Genomic DNA, 22847 nt, shown 5'->3' with positions numbered 1-22847 from the left:
GCGAGGAAAGGGCGGGACCGGGAGGGGAAAGGGCCGAGCTCCGGCCAAGGGCGGAACTGGGAGGGGACGCTCTGTGAGGCGGCGCTCTGCAAGCAGAACTGCCACGGACTGGGAATGAACGGCAAAGAAATCAGTAAATATGAAAGTTTTGTAAGAGAAGGGTGACCTTTTTGTTCGATGTAGCTGCAGATGTTAATTTTTTTCAAGGATATAATGTAAGGAAATTTGTTTTTACAGCGGTAGTAGGCACTAGGCTGTGAATTGGTGATAACACGCATTCCTAAGTTTTTACAGCGGTAGTAGGCAATAGGCTTTGCATTGCTTAACTGATAACACGCATTTCTAAGATAACACGTATTCTTGAGACTGTGAGAATCCCCAGATCAAAGGACACCTGTGAGGAAGACAACCAGCCTTCCTCCCACGACCATCAGGAGGCAGAAAACGACCACCTAGCAACAGAATGAGACTGTGCAGAAGAAACGAGTGAACTAAGGAGGAAGATAAAAGAGCGAACTAAGGGGTCCCACCCAGAGGGGGAAGCCAAGCACTCTATTATTGTAAAAAAGGGGTAGCTTTTGGGGAGAGAGGCAGCTGGCTCTCTCTCTTCGTGGGATTCCCAGAGAAGCAGCTCTCTTCGGCGGCACTTGCAGCGAAGCAGCCGGAGCGCGCTGAGGCGACAGCGGCGGAGCTCGGGGGCAACCCCGGCGCAGAGGAAGACCGGCCTCACTGCCACCAGATCTTCAGAGGAAAACTATACCCTTCTAAAGGTCCACTGCATCTGCAATTCATCAACTACTGCAAGGGGATCAATCGTCCCAGCAGGACTGCTACTGACACCCCGAATTCTCAGGTTCTGGACTTTTTCACTGGTTTTGTTTGTACCGATTGCATTTGCCTTTTTAAATTGTTGTCTAGTTTTCTCCTAGTAAAGAATTGTTACTCCCATTCCCATATCTTTGCCTGAGAGCCTTTTGATTTAAAACTCCTAGTAATTCAGAGGGAGGGGGTTTACCTTCTCCATTGCACAGGAGCCTTTAGCCCTCCTTCGCAGATTCCTGTCTCGAACCTAGACACCTCCCAAACCCATCCCACCCTGGCAGCTCTGGAATCGAGTGAGTTTGGCGTGAGATTGAGGTGGTTTTTTTTTTGAGATGGGAACAAGCAACTTGAGGTGGGACTGAGTCTCTGAGGGTTAAAATTCACTTGTTTTCAGTGGGATGTGAGAAGATCTGAGGTGAACGAGCGATCCCTCTTGGCCTTTGGAGCACAGAGAGATTGAGAAGAGAAATACATTCAGGTCGTCATAAAAGGAGAAAGAGCAAGGCGTGTCCCTGTCGTAACTTAGGGCAAATTTGGGAGAAAAACCTGTGGAAGGAACCCCCGGAAAAGAAATCCCCATGGCCTCTCCCCACTCACCTGGTTCGGGATGAATTTTCTCAGATTGAAGTGGAAAAGAACCTGTTTGTTTAATAAACAAAACCCTCCCCAGCACCAAAGAAATGAACACCACTAGATGACAAGAGAACTCTTTCAGCACTCTGGAGAGATGACAAATCCAGAAAGTCTCTCCTGGGAGTGGCCGCCGGGTCTGGGCGCTGGGGATTGCTCTGGGCACTGCGGATGGCTGCTGCAGATCACAGAGCGCAGGCTCTGGGTGCTCCTCGGTGTTTCCCAGGTGCCACTCCGGAGCAGCTTGGAGTGACATTCAGGAAAGGGAAAGATAAAAAAAACAGTCCAGGGAAAGAATTGGACTGCTGAGCTAAACTAACTCAATAGCAAAGGCAAAAGCAGAAGCAAGCAAAGCAAAGCAAAGCAAGCAAAAACCAGCCAGGCAGCACCAGCCTCTTCTAGACAACACACCATGAGGGGAGGTGAGCTGGCTGATAACAAGACAAAACAAACCTTCACTTTCAGAGTCAGTTCTGAAAGCACAGAACATAATATCAAACAAAAACAGAACACACGCCTGGGGATACCAGCATCATAATGTCACCCTAGGACAGTTCCCAGCATGGATCACAGGGAATGTGGGTCACCAGGGCTGTGCCCAGTGTGGCTCCTCCCGTGGGGGATGGAGTTTAGCTCTTCTCGCACTCGGGGCACTCGCAGGGCTTCCCTTACCGGTGCCTCCGCTGGTGTCGTTTCAGGTGGGAGCTCACTAAGAATCTCTTCCCACACTGGGGACACTCGTAGGGCCTCTCCCCAGTGTGGATGCGCCGGTGGGAGATGAGGGTGGAGTTGTCCCTGAATCCCTTCCCACAGTCGGGGCAGCAGAAGGGCCTCTCCTCTGTGTGAACCAGATAGTGCTGGAAGAGATTGCCTCTGCTCTTAAACCTCTTCCCACACTCAGAACACTCGTAGGGCCTCTCCCCTGTGTGAATCCTCTGGTGCTGGATCAGGTGGGAGCTGTGGCTGAAGCTCTTCCCACACTCCCCACACTCGTAGGGCCTCTCCCCAGTGTGGATTCGGCGATGCTGGATGAGGGTGGAGTTGTCCCTGAATCCCTTCCCACAGTCGGGGCAGCAGAAGGGCCGCTCCTCTCTGTGAACCGGATAGTGCTGGAAGAGACAGGAGCTGGTCCGAAACCTCTTCCCACACTCAGAACACTCGTAGGGCCTCTCACCTGTGTGGGTCCTCTGATGTTTGATCAGGCTGGAGCTGTGGCTGAAGTTCTTCCCACACTCTCCACACTCATAGGGCCTCTCCCCTGTGTGGATCCTCTGGTGCTGGATCAGGCTGGAGCTGCATCTGAAGCTCTTCCCACACTCCCCACACTCGTAGGGTCTCTCCCCCGTGTGGGTCCTATGGTGCTTGATGAGCTCTGATTTGCTCCTGTATCCCTTCCCGCAGTCGGGGCAGCAGAAGGGCCTCTCCTCTGTGTGAACCAGATAGTGCTGGAAGAGATTGTCTCTGGTCTTAAACCTCTTCCCACACTCAGAACACGCGTAGGGCCTCTCCCCAGTGTGGATCCTCTGGTGCTTGATCAGGCTGGAGCTCTGGGTAAAGCTCTTCCCACACTCCCCACACTCATAGGGCTTCTCTCCAGTGTGGATCCTCTGGTGCTTGATCAGCTTGGAGCTGCATCTGAAGCTCTTCCCACACTCCCCACACTCGTAGGGTCTCTCCCCTGTGTGGATGCGCCGGTGGGTGATGAGGGTGGAGCTCTGCTTGAATCCCTTCCCACAGACGGGGCAGCAGAAGGGCCTCTCCTCTCTGTGAACCAGATAGTGCTGGAAGAGATTGGCTCTGGTCTTAAACCTCTTCCCACACTCCCCACACTCGTAGGGTCTCTCCCCAGTGTGGATCCTCTGGTGTACCGTCAGATTAGAGCTCCACCTGAATCCCTTCCCACACTCCGAGCACTTGTGGGGCTTCTCCCCATCACGGAGCTGCTCAGGGTCCCCCAGCTCCGAGCTCTGGCTCCGTCTCCGGCCGCCTCCCCGGCCCAGGGTGGCTCTTTCCCCCTCAGATCCCCGCGATCTGCCTTTGCAGCCCCTCCTCGTGCGGGATCTCCGGGGCTTTTCCTCCCCGTCGGGTTCCTGCGCCGTGGAGCCGCTCAAAACGGCCTCTTCCACCAGGTTCTGCCGCGGGGATTTGTCCTCCCTGCTCTCCATCCTCGGCTCCTGCTCGGGGCGAGGAAGGACCAGGAGAGGCTCTTCCTCTTCCTCGCAGCCTCCCAGGGGCTGGGAATGGGAACTCCTGCTTTGGGGAAAACAAGGGATGGGCACCATGAGCTGGAAGCTCCCTCGGTGCCAGTCCATCTCAACAAGTCCCCGGCCACCTGGGCTCCATAAGAACCTCCCAAACACCGAGATCCAGCCCTGAAAAAGCCTCCCAGGAGCTCCCCGTCCCTGCTCCCTCCCCTCGGCTCTTCGGGGCTCCCCCCTGTCCCAGCTGCGGGGGTCACGCTGGGATTGGGGGTCCCCCTTCTCCTCGCTGCCCGCCCTCCCCAGGCTGCCGGCAGTCCCGGCCATCCCAAAAGCTCCCCCCTCTTGGCTCTCCCCATTCGGGGCTGCCGGGGCTGCTCGGGCTCCCGGGCTCCCTTCTGCCCTTCTTCTCCGCTCGGGGCCGCAGGGGCTCCAAGGAGTCCCCCCGAGGGGCCTTTTCCGCTCCGCTTCGCACTTCTTCCTTCTCCAAACACGCCCCAAAAAACCCAGCCCCGGCACCCCCCAGGAGATCTGGCCCGAGCTGCCCCTCCCCGCTCACCTGCGGGATGGGGGCGATGATCCCACACGTGGGGGCTGCGAATTCAGGCAGGGCTCCACCGCGCCATCCCCTCGGCTCCGCTCCATCCGCCTTTGTCCCTCCTCTTCCTCCTCCTGCCGCTCCTCCTCTTCCATCCCCCCTGCTCCTCCTCCTCCTCCCTGAGCCCACCTCCCGTGTCACCCTGATTTTTATGTCTTCCTAAAGCCTTCTGAGTTTACATTTCTTTGGAGAACTTTCCCACGCAATTTCTGTAAACAACATATTGTTTACATTCTTTTATGGGTGTGGAGAACACTTGATGTACTGGTGGTTTGTCCAATGTCTTTGGAGAGGTGGCCCATTCACTCTCCAATCCAATGTCAGCCTTGGGAAGGTATAAAAGACACAGTCGGATAATAAACTTTCTTCTTTACCTTGCGAATAGCAGGAGCCCCGCGTGGTGCTTTCACGTGTCCTACAGCGACATCTGCTGACCGCGCCCGTGTATTGCAGCTCAGGCTGAACTCCCGCGGGTGAGATTTTTTTCTCTCTCTCTGTCCAGCGCTCTGCCTGTTGGTATTGTTGGTAATGGAGAACTTTGAAAGCTCTTCAGGAGGGGTCGGCCCAATTGGTTGAGTTGAGGGCTGCTGTTATGGCATTTGAGAGAGTTTCCCAGGAACTTTTCAATTTGGTCACGGATTCTGCCCATGTGGCTGACATCGCACAGCTGTTGGGTCATTCGGTTTTGAAGGAGGTCAGTAACCCTGTCTTGTTTCATTTACTGAAGACCTTGTGGTGTGCTATTCAGGCCCGGGTTCATCCATTTTACGTTCTGCATGTGAGAAGTCACACCAATTTACCAGGGTTTGTGGCGGAAGGTAACGCGAGGGCTGACAGGTTGGCTAATCCAGCGTGGGTAGCACCTCAGCCTGATACACTCGCGCAGGCCAAGGCATCGCATGGGTTTTTCCATCAGAATGCACATACTCTGCAGAAGCAGTTTCAGCTGACACCGACAGAGGCTCATGGCATTGTTGAGTCCTGTGACGACTGCCATGCACTTGCTCCACCTCTACCAGCAGGGGTAAACCCCAGAGGCCTTAGGGCCCTGGAGCTTTGGCAGACTGATGTCACCCAGATTGCTGAGTTTGGCCGGCTCAAGTATGTGCATGTCACGGTGGACACGTTCTCCTCTGCAATGTGGGCTTCTGCTCATGCTGGAGAAAAGGCCCGTGATGTCATTGCCCACTGGAGGCAGGCCTTTGCCGTTCTGGGCATACCTTCTGCTGTGAAAACCGACAATGGTCCTGCTTACGCATCACAGCAGGTGCGGCAGTTCCTGCAGTTGTGGGGGGTGTCACACAAGTTTGGTACTGCCCACTCTCCAACTGGCCAAGCTATTGTAGAACGCGCTCATGGTACTCTGAAGCGGGTTCTTCAAAAACAAAAACGGGGAATGCAGGGTGAGACCTTGCACAGTCGGTTGGAGAAAGCATTGTACACTATCAATCATCTTAAGGGGCAGCAGAATTCAAATAACCCTGTCATTTTAAATCATCATCTCTCGTTGCAGGCTTCAGACGAGGCACATCAGCCTCGAGCAAAAGTTCAAGTGCGGAATTTAGTCACTAAACAATGGGAAGGTCCCTATGACCTTATCGCTTCGGGGCGTGGGTACGCTTGTGTGTCCACAGATACTGGGGTGCGCTGGGTACCTTCGAAGTGTGTTCATCCTGATCTGCAACCACAGAGACAGAACCCGGTCAACGGCAACATGGAAACCGTGACCAAACTGAAAGGTATTGAATGGATGGATTGTCGAGTGATGGCTCAGTTGAGGATGATGGCGGGTGACCACTCTGATGACTCCTCCGCAAATGGACATTGAACCTTATATTTTTTTCTTTTTAAACTAAAAAGGGTGACATGTCACCCTGATTCTTAAGACTTTCTAAAGCCTTCTGAGTTTACATTCCTTTGGAGAACTTTCCCACACAATTTCTGTAAACAACATATTGTTTACATTCTTTTATGGGGGTGGAGAACACTTGATGTACTGGTGGTTTGTCGAATGTCTTTGGAGAGGTGGCCCATTCACTCTCCAATCCAATGTCACATTTGGGAAAGTATAAAAAACACAGTCGGATAATAAACTTTCTTCTTTACCATGCAAATAGCAGGTGGCTCGCGTCGTGCTTTCACGTGTCCTACAGCGAAACATCCCGCTCCTCCTGCATCCCTGCCCTTCCCTCCCTGCCCTTCCTTCCCCCTCCTCCTGCTCTCTGTGCCCACCGCCTTCTGCACCCTCATCCCTCCTCTTCCATCGTTCCTCCTCCTCCTCCTCCTCCTGTGTCCCGTCCCCTCCTGCCTGTCCTCCTTCATCCCTTCCTTTCCATCCTCCTCCTCCTCCCCCTCGCCATCCCCACCTCCTCCTCCTCTTCCATCCCTCCTCTCCCATGCCTCCTCCTCCGCCTGCTTCTCCTCCCTAAGCCCACCTCCTTCTCCTCCTTCATCCCTCCCCCTCCTCCTCCTCCCCGGCAGCGCTGGAAGGGACTGGGATCTGCCGGAATCCTACTGGGATCCTACTGGGAGTGACTGGGACTGTACTGGCACCGTACCGGGATCATCCTGGAACCATACTGGGATGGAATGGGGCTGTACTGGCTTTGGACTGACACCACACTGCCCCACACAATCCCCGCTCCCGAAGGGAGGAACCGGGAGGGGAAAGGGGCGAGGAAAGGGCGGGACCGGGAGGGGAAAGGGGCGAGGAAAGGGCGGGACCGGGAGGGGAAAGGGCCGAGCTCCGGCCAAGGGTGGAACTGGGAGGGGACGCTCTGTGAGGCGGTGCTCTGCAAACAGAACTGCCACGGAACGAGAATGAACGGCAAAGAAATCAGTAAATATGAAAGTTTTATTTGCTATCAAATACATCCCAGCCTCCCAGCCTCACACAATCCCCATCCCAGCGCTCCAAATTGGGATCCCACTTCTCCCAATCTCCTCCCAAACCCATCCCACCCTGGCAGCTCTGGAATCGACTGAGTTTGGCGTGGGAATGAGGGTTTTTTTTGAGATGGGAACAAGCAATTTGAGGCGGTGCCGTGGTTTGACACGGAAAGAGAATTTTTTCTGGAAGGAGGAGGTCAATTTGGATATTGACCAATTGAAGGTGGACACGCCTCTGAGAACACAGAGGGATTAAAAGCAGAATTCCCAGGGGACCTCACTCTCTTTGGTCTGGTCAGCGCGCAGTGCGGGCTCTCCCCTGCCCAGCGTGGAGCTGGGTGTGGGAGGGGAAGGTCCATGGCCTGAGGAAGGTAATCCTAAAGGTGGTGGAAGGACTGGAACCGGGCTGGCCCCTGCAGATGGAAGGGTGGAATAAATCTGGGATGTCTCCATTCCCCCCCCCAGAGTTTCTCTCCCGAGAGAGAAAGAGAAAAAGACAGCGGCAATTCTGTCAGCAATTCCACCGCAAAGAAGGAGGAGTGGGGGGAGCTGTAAAGTGCTTAATGCGTGGCAGTTGCCAGAGTTTGGATATCGAGCCATCTCTAGGGAGTTCAGACTTTTAACCCTTCCTTAAAAAAATGAAAGCTTTATAAATTTTCCCCTCCCCTCTTCAGTTTAAAAGAGAGGAAGAGGGACACCTTAGACCCTGGGGTGTTAAAAAGAAGAATTCTAGATGGGAGGGGGACAAAGAGTAGCTTTTAGCTAGACTTTTCCGTGTTAGCCACAACTTGAACCAATCTTCTCCTCCAAGAGAGACCGTGTTTTGAAAAGATGCTAGTAAGTACATGTCCAAGATTAAAAAAAAAACGTTTTCCAATTACCATCTGAGTAGGAGTTGCCTTGGGGCAGTTTTCCTTATCTGCTGTTAATGGCCCCATCAATGCCTGGCCACATGACTCAGAGATAACACTGTGCAGGAGGAGGAGGTGATTAAGGACACACCTTGTGACTCCTAATAACCCATTGTGAGATGCTCTGACCAAGGGGAGGAGCTAGGCATTCCCACCTGGATAAAAGTGGAGATTTCTAGACAGAGGAGAGCCTCTTCACAGGTTCTCCGAGAAGACGCAGCAACTACATCTGCCATCCCAAGACGACTGCAGCTCTTCCAATTGGACTGCTACCAGCACGCTGGCCAGGTTGTATTCTGACTTTGTCAGTAGCCTTTCCCTTTGTATTATTGCATGTATTTTTGTCCTTTTCCCCTTTTCCCAATAAATTGTATTTCTGACTTGGAGTCTCTCACTGGTTTTACTTTCAAACCAGAACATATTTTTGGTGCCCAACGTGCGGCAAGAAAGTACTGAGAGAAGTCAGAATTACAATCTTGTATTGTAGAGGGTACCTATTCACTATGATGCTTAACATGCTTTTTTGGGTCTTATACCTAGTTCTCTATATTTTCCCGAATGTGGGGAATCATTTGGCAATTGTAATACTCATGTGTAGACCAGGGTATGGTATAAGAATTGCTTTATTGGTCTACTATGTCTATTACATTATGACCTCTGAGGCAATGAACATGATTTGGAATATGTACTCAATTCTGTTTGCTTGTCCTAATCTAGGCTGCTACATCTGGGGCCTCGGCAACCTCACCCAGCCCCTGGGGGGAGGGGTAAAGATTGATTCTTTCAAACCTTTCAGGCTTGACACAGCAGTTTTTGAAAATGTTAAGTTCCCTCTGGATGCCAAGGACAGCATAATGTTGTTGTTAGTTCTTCTTTGTCTTCTCTGCACAATCTGCAACATGCTTAGAAACAAAACACTACATAGTGTGGTGCACCATCTTCTTGAGGAAGAGGAAACAAGAAGCAAAGCAGCAGTGTCCGTGCCTGTACAGAATACCACAACAGCATCCATGTCAACGCAGGCTGCCATAGAGAAAGAAGGAACCAAAAGGAAAACAACAGTGTCCGTGTCTACTCAGACTGTCATGAAGGAAAAAACAAAAAACAAAGCAAAAGTGTCTATGTCTACACAGACCGGCACAGAGGAGGAAGGAACCGAAAGCGCCATCAGCATCTCCACACAAACCATCACCAAAGCAGAGCCGCCTGACCCAGTAGTAGTTGCCCCCGTTCAAAAGAAGAAATCGAGGAGCAAATCAGTCCGCATAGTGACTGATGAGGACACTGCAGGACCCTCACACCCAGCGGAAGAGACGGAACCAGAGATCATCACTCGCTCTCTATCCCTGGGTGAGCTACGTGACCTGCGGAGAGAATTCACCCGCCAGACAAATGAGTCCATCCTGACCTGGCTTCTCCGCATCTGGGACGCTGCAGCCAATGACACCATTCTGGATGGAAGTGAGGCCAGGCAACTGGGATCACTATCCCGGGAGGTGGTCATTGACCAGGGGATTGGGAGAACCCAGGAAACTCTCAGCCTCTGGCGGCGACTGCTCGCAAGTGTGAGGGACAGATACCTTTATAAAGAAGACCTCCAGGTGCTCCAAGGAAAATGGAATACCACGGAACAAGGTATCCGATGCCTGAGGGAATTGGCTGTGTTGGAGATAATTTTCGCAAAAGACGAGAGATTTCCTAAAAGTCCGGACTGTGTCCAGTGCACATCACAAATGTGGTTGAGATTTGCACGGCTTGGACCAGAGATGTACTCTCGTTACCTGGCAACACTGCAGTGGAGAGAAGGCGAGGACAGGGTGGGCGTCTTAGCCAATAAATTAAGAATTTACGAGGTTATGGTCACTGCCCCATTTCGTACCCATGTCTAGTCCGTGGAAACAAGGTTGGCTGAGCAAGTCCGGGACTTGATTGAAGAGAGTCATAAGAAACTAAAAAAGGAACTTAAGGAGCATGGAGAAGACATAAGGAAGTGGGATGGAAAACCCACCTCTTCCTTAGCAGCCCGAGTACGTGAACTAAAAAGAACACCTAACACAAAAAGTGTCAATGCTGCTCCAGTCTCTCAAACACAGAATTCCAGACAATATAAGAATAATGATATAACTGATCCTCTTGAAGGAACCTCAAGAACCTATTTACCAGAAGAGAGCAACGTGTACCATGACCAGGAATAGAGGGGCCCTGCCTCTAGCCAGGTAGAGGACAGGGACAATCGGATCTATTGGACCGTGTGGATTCGATGGCCTGGCACATCTGAACCACAAAAATATACAGCTTTGGTTGACACCGGTGCCCAATGTACCCTGATGCCATCAAGATATGTAGGAGAAGAATCCATTTCTATTTCTGGGGTAACAGGAGGATCCCAGCAGCTTCCTGTATTAGAGGCTGAAGTGAGTTTAACTGGGAACGGGTGGCAGAAACACCCCATCGTGACTGGCCCAGAGGCGCCATGCATCCTTGGCATAGACTATCTCAGAAATGGATATTTCAAAGACCCAAAAGGACATCGCTGGGCTTTTGGGATAGCTGCTGTAGAGACAGAAGACATCCGGAAACTGAATACCTTGCCTGGTCTCTCAGATGACCCTTCTGCTGTGGGACTGCTGAGAGTTGAAGAACAGCAGGTACCAATTGCCATGTCAACAGTGCACCGTCGGCAATATCGTACCAGCAGAGACTCTGTGACCCCCATCCATGAGATGATTCGTAAATTGGAGAGCCAAGGGGTGGTCAGCAAGGCCCATTCACCTTTCAACAGCCCTATATGGCCAGTGCGCAAGTCCAGTGAGGAATGGAGACTGACGGTGGACTACCGCGGCCTGAATGAGGTTACACCACCACTGAGCGCTGCCATGCCAGACATGTTGGAGCTTCAGTACGAGCTGGAGTCCAAGGCAGCAAAGTGGTATGCAACCATTGACGTTGCAAATGCCTTCTTCTCCATTCCTTTGGCAACGGAATGCAGACCTCAGTTTGCCTTCACCTTGAAGGGAGTGCAGTACACCTGGAACCGACTGCCCCAGGGGTGGAAACACAGTCCCACCATCTGGCATGGACTGATCCAGGCTGCACTGGAAAAGAACGAGGCTCCCGAACATCGACAGTATATCGATGACATCATTGTGTGGGGGAACACAGCAGGGGAAGTCTTCGAAAAGGGAGAAAAAATTATCCAGATTTTACTGAAAGCTGGTTTTGCCATTAAACGAAGCAAGGTTAAGGGACCAGCTCAAGAAATTCAGTTTCTAGGAGTCAAGTGGCAAGATGGACGTCGTCAGATCCCGACAGAAATAATCGACAAGATCACTGCTATGTCTCCACCTACCAACAAGAAGGAGACACAAGCTTTCCTAGGTGCTATAGGCTTTTGGAGGATGCACATTCCCGAGTACAGCCAGATTGTGAGCCCTCTCTACCTGGTCACCCGAAAAAAGAATGATTTCCACTGGGGCCCTGAGCAGCAACAAGCCTTCACCCAGATCAAGCAGGAGATCGCTCATGCTGTAGCCCTTGGCCCAGTTAGGACAGGACCAGAGGTCAAGAACGTACTCTACTCTGCAGCCGGGAACCATGGTTTGTCCTGGAGCCTTTGGCAGAAGGTGCCTGGGGAGACTCGGGGTCGACCACTGGGATTCTGGAGCCGGAGCTACAAAGGCTCTGAAGCAAACTACACTCCCACAGAGAAGGAAATCTTGGCTGCCTATGAAGGAGTTCAAGCTGCCTCAGAAGTAATTGGCACTGAAACACAGCTGCTTCTGGCACCCCGACTACCAGTGCTGGGGTGGATGTTTAAAGGAAAGGTTCCTTCTACACATCATGCCACTGATGCCACATGGAGTAAATGGATTGCCCTCATCACTCAGCGCGCCCATATTGGAAATCCGAATCGCCCTGGGATTCTGGAAATTATAACAAACTGGCCTGAGGGGGAGACTTTTGGATTGTCTTCTGAAGAAGAGGAGCAAGTGGCACGTGCTGAAGAAGAGGCCCCAACATATAATGAGCTACCAGAAACTGAAAGACAATATGCCCTTTTTACGGATGGTTCCTGCCGAATCATAGGCACTAGCCGGAAATGGAAATCTGCAGTGTGGAGCCCCACACGACAGGTGGCACAAGCTACTGAGGGACAAGGTGGATCAAGTCAGCTTGCAGAGCTTAAAGCAGTCCAGCTGGCTTTAGATATTGCTGAGCGAAAGAAGTGGTCGAGGCTCTATCTCTACACCGACTCATGGACAATAGCTAATGCTCTCTGGGGATGGCTGAGTCGCTGGAAGAAGGCTAACTGGCAGCGCAGAGGGAAAATCACCTGGGCCACCGAGATCTGGCAGGACATTGATTCCCGAGGAGAAAAGCTGACCGTGAAGATTCGACACGTGGATGCACACATACCCAAGAGTCGGGCTACTGAGGAGCATCACAACAACGAACAGGTAGACCGAGCTGCCAAAGTGAAAATATCACAAGTAGACCTAGATTGGCAGCATAAGGGAGAATTATTCCTAGCTCATAGGGCCCATGACGCTTCTGGTCATCCGGGGAGAGACGCAACATACCGATGGGCACGAGACCGAGGGGTGGACCTTACTATGGGCAACATCTCACAGGTCATGCACGACTGCGAGACCTGCGCTACAATCAAACAGGCCAAACGGATGAAGCCTCTGTGGTACGGTGGGCGATGGTTGAAATACAGGTATGGGGAAGCTTAGCAAATTGACTACATCACGCTTCCCCAAACCCGACAAGGCAAGCACTATGTACTGACCATGGTGGAAGCAACCACAGGATGGTTGGAAACCTACCCTGTGCCTCATGCCACTGCCCGGAACACCATCTTAGGCCTAGAAAAACAGGTCTTGTGGAGACACAGCATCCCTGAGAGAATTGTCAGATAATGGAACACATTTCAAGAATGGCCTCATCAACACCTGGGCCAGAGAACATGGGATTGAGTGGATATATCATATCCCCTATCATGCTCCAGCTGCCGGGAAAGTTGAACGATGCAATGGACTGCTTAAGACCACCCTAAAGGCACTCGGTGGGGGAACTTTCAGGAATTGGGAACTGAACTTGGCAAAAGCTACCTGGATGGTCAACACCCGAGGGTCCATCAACCGAGCTGGTCCTGCCCAATCTGAACCCTTGCAGACAGTGGATGGAGATAAAGTCCCTATGGTCCATATGAAAGGTATTTTAGGAAAGACTGTTTGGATTAATCCCACCTCAGGCAAAGACAAACCCACCCGTGGGATTGTTTTTGCTCAAGGACCCGGTTATACTTGGTGGGTAATGCAGAAGGATGGGCAAACCCATTGTGTACCACAGGGAAACTTGGTCTTAAGTGAGAACTATGTGTAAGGTTTCATCATGACGAAGATGGAAATAGGAAAAGGGGTGGATAATGTCCAAGTTTAAAAAAAAAAACGTTTTCCAATTACCATCTGAGTAGGAGTTGCCTTGGGGCAGTTTTCCTTATCTGCTCTTAATGGCCCCATCAATGCCTGGCCACATGACTCAGAGATAACACTGTGCAGGAGGAGGAGGTGATTAAGGACACACCTTGTGACTCCTAATAACCCATTGTGAGATGCTCTGCCCAAGGGGAGGAGCTAGGCATTCCCACCTGGATAAAAGTGGAGATTTCTAGACAGAGGAGAGCCTTTTCACAGGTTCTCCGAGAAGACACAGCAACTACATCTGCCATCCCAGGACGACTGCAGCTCTTCCATTTGGACTGCTACCAGCACGCTGGCCAGGTTGTATTCTGACTTTGTCAGTAGCCTTTCCCTTTGTATTATTGCATGTATTTTTGTCCTTTTCCCCTTTTCCCAATAAATTGTATTTCTGACTTGGAGTCTCTCACTGGTTTTACTTTCAAACCAGAACAGTGAAGAAGTAGAGTAAACAGAGAAAAAGTTAGGAGGTTTCTAGTAGCGCCTCCTGACCTTAAAGGAAACATCTCTCTTCTTAGACCCTCGGCCCCAGGGGAAATGTGAAAATAGGGGGGACTGTGGTCCCAAAAAATGAAAACCTGAACTGTTGTCTTTCTCCCCTCTTGGCAGGGCATCCTTAAAAGGAAAAATCCTAAAAGCAGTCTGTCCATCCATGCATTGGTGGTGAGAGCACTGTGCATGGAAAGGAGAAGGGTCACCATGGCAAACTTTTCTCCAGGCAGTGCCATGCGTGACATAGAAACACAGGATGTGGAGCTGTGTTTTCTTAAGAAGTCTGTAGCACAGGAGAGACTCCTACCTCCCTCGAAAGGGCTAAGTATCGATTATCTAGAAGGTAGAAACCTGATTTAGGTCCAGATTGTGTCTCACTGTAGTTTGTTAGAGTTGAATGGTGGGAGGAGGAATGCTTTGAAAAGTTTTCATTTAATCTTTGTGTAGTTTGTTTTTTTTTTCTCATTTTTACTTTCTTTTTTTCTTTTGTAGTAATAGCTTAATAAAGATTTTTTCCTATTATTAAGCTTAAGCCGGTTTGCTCTGTTCTAAATTCCACTTCACAGCATTCAAGAGAAGGATCACATTTTCATTGAGGCACTAGCATTGTGCCAGTGTCAAACCATGACACGTGGGATTGAGACTCTGAGGGTTAAAATTCACTTGTTTTCAGTGGGATGTGAGTGGATCTGAGGTGAACGAGTGATCCCTCTTGGCTTCTGGAGCACAGAGAGATTGAGAAGAGAAACACATTCAGGTCATCATAAAAGGAGAAGGAGCCAGGTGTGTCCCTGTCCTAACTTAGGGCAAATTTGGGATAAAAACCTGTGCAAAGAACCCCCCGAAAACAAATCCCCACGGCCTCTCCCCACTCACCTGGTTAGAAAAGAATTTTCTCAGATTGAAGTGGAAAAGAACCTGTTTGTTTACTAAACAAAACCCTCCCCAGCACCAAAGAAATGAACACCACTAGATGACAAGAGAACTCTTTCAGCACTCTGGAGAGATGACAAATCCAGAAAGTCTCTCCTGGGAGTGGCCGCCGGGTCTGGGCGCTGGGGATTGCTCTGGGCACTGCGGATGGCTGCTGCAGATCACAGAGCGCAGGCTCTGGGTGCTCCTCGGTGTTTCCCAGGTGCCACTCCGGAGCAGCTTGGAGTGACATTCAGGAAAGGGAAACATAAAAAAAACAGTCCAGGGAAAGAATTGGACTGCTGAGCTAAACTAACTCAAAAGCAAAGGCAAAAGCAGAAGCAAGCAAAGCAAAGCAAAGCAAGCAAAAACCAGCCAGGCAGCACCAGCCTCTTCTAGACAACACACCATGAGGGGAGGTGAGCTGGCTGATAACAAGACAAACCTGCACTTTCAGAGTCAGTTCTGAAAGCACAGAACATAATATCAAACAAAAACAGAACACACGACTGGGGATACCAGCATCATAATGTCACCCTAGGACAGTTCCCAACATGGATCACAGGGAATGTGGGTCACCAGGGCTGTGCCCAGTGTGGCTCCTCCCGTGGGGGATGGAGTTTGGCTCTTCTCGCACTCGGGGCACTCGCAGGGCTTCCCTTACCGGTGCCTCCGTTGGTGTTGGGTCAGGTTAGAGCTCTGTGAGAATCTCTTCCCACACTGGGGACACTCGTAGGGCCTCTCCCCCGTGTGGATCCTCTGGAGCTGGATCAGGCTGGAGCTCTGAGTGAATCTCTTCCCACACTCCCCACACTCGTAGGGCCTCTCCCCAGAGTGGATGCGCCGGTGGGAGATGAGGGTGGAGTTGTCCCTGAATCCCTTTCCGCAGTCGGGGCAGCAGAAGGGCCTCTCCTCTGTGTGAACCAGATAGTGCTGGAAGAGATCGGCTCTGCTCTTAAACCTCTTCCCACACTCAGAACACTCGTAGGGCCTCTCCCCTGTGTGGATGCGGCGATGCTTGATGAGGGTGGAGTTGCTCCTGAATCCCTTCCCACATTCGGGGCAGCAGAAGGGCCTCTCCTCTCTGTGAACCAGATAGTGCTGGAAGAGATTGGCCCTGGTCTTAAACCTCTTCCCACACTCGGAACACTCGTAGGGCCTCTCCCCAGTGTGGATCCTCTGGTGATGGATCAGGCTGGAGCTGCATCTGAAGCTCTTCCCACACTCCCCACACTCGTAGGGCCTCTCCCCAGTGTGGATGCGCCGGTGCTGGATGAGGCCGGAGTTGCCCCTGAATCCCTTCCCGCAGTCGGGGCAGCAGAAGGGCCTCTCTCCTCTGTGAACCAGATAGTGCCGGAGGAGATCAGCTCTGGTCTTAAACCTCTTCCCACACTCAGAACACTCGTAGGGCCTCTCCCCAGTGTGGCCCACCTGGTGCCTCGTCAGGTGGGAGCTCCGGCTGAAGCTCTTCCCACACTTCCCACACTCGTAGGGCCTCTCCCCAGTGTGGATGCGCCGGTGGGTGATGAGGGTGGAGTTCTTCCTGAATCCCTTCCCACAGTCAGGGCAGCAGAAGGGCCTCTCCTCTGAGTGAACCAGATAGTGCTGGAAGAGATCGGCTCTGCTCTTAAACCTCTTCCCACACTCCCCACACTCATAGGGCTTCTCTCCAGTGTGGATCCTCTGGTGCTTGGTCAGCTCAGAGCTGCACCGGAATCCCTTCCCACACTCCGAGCACTTGTGGGGCTTCTCCCCATCACGGAGCTGCTCAGGGTCCCCCAGCTCCGAGCTCTGGCTCCGTCTCTGGCCGCCTCCCCGGCCCAGGGTGGCTCTTTCCCCCTCAGATCCCCGCGATCTGCCTTTGCAGCCCCTCCTCGTGCGGGATCTCCGGGGCTTTTCCTCCCCGTCGGGTTCCTGCGCCGTGGAGCCGCTCAAAACGGCCTCTTCCACCAGGTTCTGCCGCGGGGATTTGTCCTCCCTGCTCTCCATCCTCGGCTCCTGCTCGGGGCAGGAAGGACCAGGAGAGGCTCTTCCTCTTCCTCGCAGCCTCCCAGGGGCTGGGAATGGGAACTCCTGCTTTGGGGAAAACAAGGGATGGGCACCATGAGTTGGAAGCTCCCTCTGTGCCAGTCCATCTCGACAAGTCCCCGGCCACCTGGGCTCCATAAGAACCTCCCACACACCGAGATCCAGCCCTGAAAAAGCCTCCCAGGAGCTCCCCGTCCCTGCTCCCTCCCCTCGGCTCTTCGGGGCTCCCCCCTGTCCCAGCTGCGGGGGTCACGCTGGGATTGGGGGTCCCCCTTCTCCTCGCTGCCCGCCCTCCCCAGGCTGCCGGCAGTCCCGGCCATCCCAAAAGCTCCCCCCTCTTGGCTCTCCCCATTCGGGGCTGCCGGGGCTGCTCGGGCTCCCGGGCTCCCTTCTGCCCTTCTTCTCTGCTCGGGGCCGCAGGGGCTCCAAGGAGTCCCCCCGAGGGGCCTTTTCCGCTCCGCTTCGCACTTCTTCCTTCTCCAAACACGCCCCAAAAAACCCAGCCCCGGCACCCCCCAGGAGATCTGGCCCGAGCTGCCCCTCCCCGCTCACCTGCGGGATGGGGGCGATGATCCCACACGTGGGGGCTGCGAATTCAGGCAGGGCTCCACCGCGCCATCCCCTCGGCTCCGCTCCATCCGCCTTTGTCCCTCCTCTTCCTCCTCCTGCCGCTCCTCCTCTTCCATCCCCCCTGCTCCTCCTCCTCCCTGAGCCCACCTCCCGCTCCTCCTGCATCCCTGCCCTTCCCTCCCTGCCCTTCCTTCCCCCTCCTCCTGCTCTCTGTGCCCACCGCCTTCTGCTCCCTCATCCCTCCTCTTCCATCGCTCCTCCTCCTCCTCCTCCTGTGTCCCGTCCCCTCCTGCCTGTCCTCCTTCATCACTTCCCTTCCATCGTCCTCCTCCTCCCCCTCGCCATCCCCACCTCCTTCTCCTCCTTCATCCCTCCCCCTCCTCCTCCCCGGCAGCGCTGGGAGGGACTGGGCTCTGCCGGAATCCTACTGGGATCCTACTGGGAGCGACTGGGACTGTACTGGCACCGTACCGGGATCATCCTGGAACCATACTGGGATGGAATGGGGCTGTACTGGCTTTGGACTGACACCACACTGCCCCACACAATCCCCGCTCCCGAAGGGAGGAACCGTGAGGGGAAAGGGGCGAGGAAAGGGCGGGACCGGGAGGGGAAAGGGGCGAGGAAAGGGCGGGACCGGGAGGGGAAAGGGGCGAGGAAAGGGCGGGACCGGGAGGGGAAAGGGGCGAGGAAAGGGCGGGACCGGGAGGGGAAAGGGCCAAGCTCCGGCCAAGGGCGGAACTGGGAGGGGACGCTCTGTGAGGCGGCGCTCTGCAAACAGACCTGCCACGGACTGGGAATGAACGGCAAAGAAATCAGTAAATATGAAAGTTTTGTAAGAGAAGGGTGACCTTTTTGTTCGATGTAGCTGCAGATGTTAATTTTTTTCAAGGATATAATGTAAGCAAATTTGTTTTTACAGGGGCAGTAGGCAATAGGCTGTGAATTGCTGATAACACGCATTCCTAAGTTTTTACAGCGGTAGTAGGCAATAGGCTTTGCATTGCTTAACTGATAACACGCATTTCTAAGATAACACGTATTCTTGAGACTGTGAGAATCCCCAGATCAAAGGACACCTGTGAGGAAGACAACCAGCCTTCATCCCACGACCATCAGGAGGCAGAAAACGACCACCTAGCAACAGAATGAGACTGTGCAGAAGAAACGAGTGAACTAAGGAGGAAGATAAAAGAGCGAACTAAGGGACCACAAGCGCGGCAGTTTGGCGGAGCGCTGGCTCCCCTCTGTCGCCGCAGCGCTGCTTTGCTTTGCTCTCATATACTCTATTAAATTAATTAAATTAATTATGTTAATCGGATCAGATGGCCTCTTGTGCTCAATCATAACAAAATGATATTTATTTTTAATCTGGCTGAATAAATTCTCATTTATAACACCAGTATGGTTCCAGGATGATCCCGGTACGGTGCCAGTACAGTCCCAGTCGCTCCCAGTAGGATCCCAGTAGGATTCCGGCAGAGCCCAGTCCCTCCCAGCGCTGCCGGGGAGGAGGAGGGGGAGGGATGAAGGAGGAGAAGGAGGTGGGGATGGCGAGGGGGAGGAGGAGGAGGATGGAAGGGAAGGGATGAAGGAGGACAGGCAGGAGGGGACGGGACACAGGAGGAGGAGGAGGAGGAGCGATGGAAGAGGAGGGATGAGGGAGCAGAAGGCGGTGGGCACAGAGAGCAGGAGGAGGGGGAAGGAAGGGCAGGGAGGGAAGGGCAGGGATGCAGGAGGAGCGGGAGGTGGGCTCAGGGAGGAGGAGGAGCAGGGGGGATGGAAGAGGAGGAGCGGCAGGAGGAGGAAGAGGAGGGACAAAGGCGGATGGAGCGGAGCCGAGGGGATGGCGCGGTGGAGCCCTGCCTGAATTCGCAGCCCCCACGTGTGGGATCATCGCCCCCATCCCGCAGGTGAGCGGGGAGGGGCAGCTCGGGCCAGATCTCCTGGGGGGTGCCGGGGCTGGGTTTTTTGGGGCGTGTTTGGAGAAGGAAGAAGTGCGAAGCGGAGCGGAAAAGGCCCCTCGGGGGGACTCCTTGGAGCCCCTGCGGCCCCGAGCGGAGAAGAAGGGCAGAAGGGAGCCCGGGAGCCCGAGCAGCCCCGGCAGCCCCGAATGGGGAGAGCCAAGAGGGGGGAGCTTTTGGGATGGCCGGGACTGCCGGCAGCCTGGGGAGGGCGGGCAGCGAGGAGAAGGGGGACCCCCAATCCCAGCGTGACCCCCGCAGCTGGGACAGGGGGGAGCCCCGAAGAGCCGAGGGGAGGGAGCAGGGACGGGGAGCTCCTGGGAGGCTTTTTCAGGGCTGGATCTCGGTGTTTGGGAGGTTCTTATGGAGCCCAGGTGGCCGGGGACTTCTCGAGATGGATTGGCACAGAGGGAGCTTCCAGCTCATCGTGCCCATCCCTTGTTTTCCCCAAAGCAGGAGTTCCCATTCCCAGCCCCTGGGAGGCTGCGAGGAAGAGGAAGAGCCTCTCCTGGTCCTTCCTCGCCCCGAGCAGGAGCCGAGGATGGAGAGCAGGGAGGACAAATCCCCGCGGCAGAACCTGGTGGAAGAGGCCGTTTTGAGCGGCTCCACGGCGCAGGAACCCGACGGGGAGGAAAAGCCCCGGAGATCCCGCACGAGGAGGGGCTGCAAAGGCAGATCGCGGGGATCTGAGGGGGAAAGAGCCACCCTGGGCCGGGGAGGCGGCCAGAGACGGAGCCAGAGCTCGGAGCTGGGGGACCCTGAGCAGCTCCGTGATGGGGAGAAGCCCCACAAGTGCTCCGAGTGTGGGAAGGGATTCAGGTGGAGCTCTAATCTGACGGTACACCAGAGGATCCACACTGGGGAGAGGCCCTACGAGTGTTCTGAGTGTGGGAAGAGGTTTCAGACCAGCTCCTGTCTCTTCCAGCACTATCTGGTTCACACAGAGGAGAGGCCCTTCTGCTGCCCCGTCTGTGGGAAGGGATTCAAGCAGAACTCCACCCTCATCACCCACCGGCGCATCCACACCGGGGAGAGACCCTACAAGTGTGCGGAGTGTGGGAAGAGCTTCAGATGCAGCTCCAACCTGATCCATCACCAGAGGATCCACACAGGGGAGAGGCCCTATGAGTGTGGGGAGTGTGGGAAGAGCTTTACCCATAGCTCCAGCCTGATCAAGCACCAGAGGATCCACACGGGGGAGAGGCCCTACGAGTGTTCTGAGTGTGGGAAGAGGTTTCAGACCAGCTCCCATCTCCTCAGGCACTATCAGAGTCACACAGAGGAGAGCCCCTTTTGCTGCCCCGACTGTGGGAAGGGATTCAGGCAGAATTCAGACCTCGTCAAGCACCAGAGGATCCACACTGGGGAGAGGCCCTACGAATGTTCTGAGTGTGGGAAGAGCTTCAGATGCAGCTCCAGCCTGATCCAGCACCAGAGGATCCACACTGGGGAGAGGCCCTATGAGTGTGGAGAGTGTGGGAAGAACTTCAGCCACAGCTCCAGCCTGACCCAGCACCAGAGGATCCACACTGGGGAGAGGCCCTACGAGTGTTCTGAGTGTGGGAAGCGGTTTCAGACCAGAGCCAATCTCTTCCAGCATTATCCAGTTCACAGAGAGGAGAGGCCCTTCTGCTGCCCTGACTGTGGGAAGGGATTCAGGAAGAACTCCACCCTCATCAAGCATCGCCGCATCCACACAGGGGAGCGGCCCTACGAATGTGGGGAGTGTGGGAAGAGCTTCAGCCGAAGCTCCCACCTGATCCAGCACCAGAGGATTCACACAGGGGAGAGGCCCTACGAGTGTTCTGAGTGTGGGAAGAGGTTTAAGACCAGAGCCAATCTCCTCCAGCACTATCTGGTTCACAGAAAGGAGAGGCCCTTCTGCTGCCCCGACTGTGGGAAGGGATTCAGGGACAACTCCACCCTCATCTCCCACCAGCGCATGCACACAGGGGAGAGGCCCTACGAGTGTCCCCAGTGTGGGAAGAGCTTCAGCTGCAGCTCCAGCCTGATCAGGCATCAGAGGATCCACACCAGGGAGAGACCTGTTGTGGTTTGACACGGAAAGAGAATTTTTTCTGGAAGGAGGAGGTCAATTTAGATATTGAGCAATTGAAGGTGGACACGCCTCTGAGAACACAGAGGGATTAAAAGCAGCATTCCCAGGGAAACTCACTCTCTTTGGTCTGGTCAGCGCGCAGTGTGGGCTCTCCCCTGCCCAGCGTGGAGCTGGGTGTGGGAAGGGAAGGTCCATGGCCTGAGGAAGGTAATCCTAAAGGTGGTGGAAGGACTGGAACCGGGCTGGCCCCTGCAGATGGAAGGGTGGAATAAATCTGGGATGTCTCCATTTCTCCCCCCAGAGTTTCTCTCCTTAGAAAGAGAGAGAAAGAGGCGGCGGCAGTTTCGTCAGCAATTCCACCGCGAGGAAGGAGGAGCGGGGGGAGATGCAAGGTGCTCAGTGCGTGGGAGTTGCTGAATGTCTGGGCATCGGGCCATCCGGGGCGTTCGGACTTTTAACCCTTCCTTGAGAAATGAAAACGTTGTGAATTTTCCTTTCCCCTCCTCGGTTTGAAAGAGAGGAAGAGGGACCCCTTGGACCCTGGGATGTTAGAAGGAAGAATTCTAGATGGGAGGGGGACAAAGAGTAGCTTTTAGCTAGACTTTTCCGTGTTAGCCACAACCTGAACCAATCTTCTCCTCCAAGAGAGACTGTGTTTTGGGAGGATGCCAGTGAGTCAAGAGACCTGCTTCAGCTGGGAAAAAGACAGAAGTGGAGTGAACGGAGAAAAGGTTAGGGGGTTTGTGGTGGCGCCCCTGTCCTGGAAAGGAAAGAGAAGAGAAGAAGATCTCTGTTCTTGGACCCTCGGCCCCAGGGGAAATGCGAAAATGGGGGGCACTGTGGTCCCAAACAGTGAAAAACTGAACTGTTGTTTTCTCCCCTCTTGGCAGGGCATCCTTGAAAGGAAAAATCCTAAAAGCAGTCTGTCTATCCATGCATTGGTGGTGAGAGCACTGTGCATGGAAAGGAGAAGGGTCACCATGGCAAACTTTTCTCCAGGCGGTGCCATGTGTGACATGGAAGCTCAGGATGTTCCAGCTGTGTTTTTGGGGGTCTGTAGCACAGGAGAGACTCCTGTCTCCCTTGATGGGCTGAGTGTTGATTCTCTGGAGGGTGGAAACCTGATTGGGGTCCAGATTGTGTCTCGCTGTGGTTTGGTGGAGTTGAGTGGTGGGAGGAGGAATGTTGTGCAAGGTTTTCATTTTGATCTTTGTGTGCTTTTTTTTTTTTTCTTTTTCCTTTCTTTTTTTCTTTTGTAGTCGTAGTTTAATAAAGTTTTTTTTTCGCTGTT

At 53.7% G+C, this 22847-nt stretch overlaps 2 protein-coding genes and 1 long non-coding RNA gene across 4 annotated transcripts; 2 read left to right on the top strand and 1 right to left on the bottom strand.

Annotated features, from left to right (window-relative positions):
* Window positions 1–1450: 1450 nt before the first annotated feature.
* LOC144247724 (uncharacterized) lies at window positions 1451–18138 on the bottom strand. The gene is given in 4 exon segments (XM_077789171.1): window positions 1451–2126; window positions 2128–3216; window positions 15600–17011; window positions 17516–18138. Coding segments are annotated over 4 exon segments (2775 nt in total). The 5' UTR covers window positions 17699–18138; the 3' UTR covers window positions 1451–2035.
* LOC144247725 (uncharacterized) lies at window positions 4523–6362 on the top strand. The gene is made up of 2 exons (XR_013341283.1): window positions 4523–4721; window positions 5762–6362. It is a non-coding gene; the product is annotated as an uncharacterized LOC144247725 (long non-coding RNA).
* An 83-nt stretch (window positions 18139–18221) lies between the features above and the next one.
* On the top strand, window positions 18222–22847 carry LOC110475817 (uncharacterized). Of its 2 annotated transcripts, none has more exons than XM_077789160.1 (2): window positions 18222–19446; window positions 19954–22847. In XM_077789160.1, the coding sequence occupies exons 1-2, from the start codon at window positions 19313–19315 to the stop codon at window positions 21554–21556; spliced, it is 1737 nt and encodes a 578-aa protein (XP_077645286.1). In that variant the 5' UTR covers window positions 18222–19312; the 3' UTR covers window positions 21557–22847. The 2 variants fall into 2 exon arrangements, with proteins under 2 accessions (XP_077645286.1, XP_077645285.1); XM_077789159.1 differs by having other exon boundaries at window positions 19951–22847.

The sequence above is a fragment of the Lonchura striata genome, chromosome 31 (genome assembly GCF_046129695.1).
Source record: "Lonchura striata isolate bLonStr1 chromosome 31, bLonStr1.mat, whole genome shotgun sequence".
Classification (NCBI taxonomy): domain Eukaryota; kingdom Metazoa; phylum Chordata; class Aves; order Passeriformes; family Estrildidae; genus Lonchura; species Lonchura striata.
This window is presented reverse-complemented; position numbering and strand designations above follow the sequence as displayed.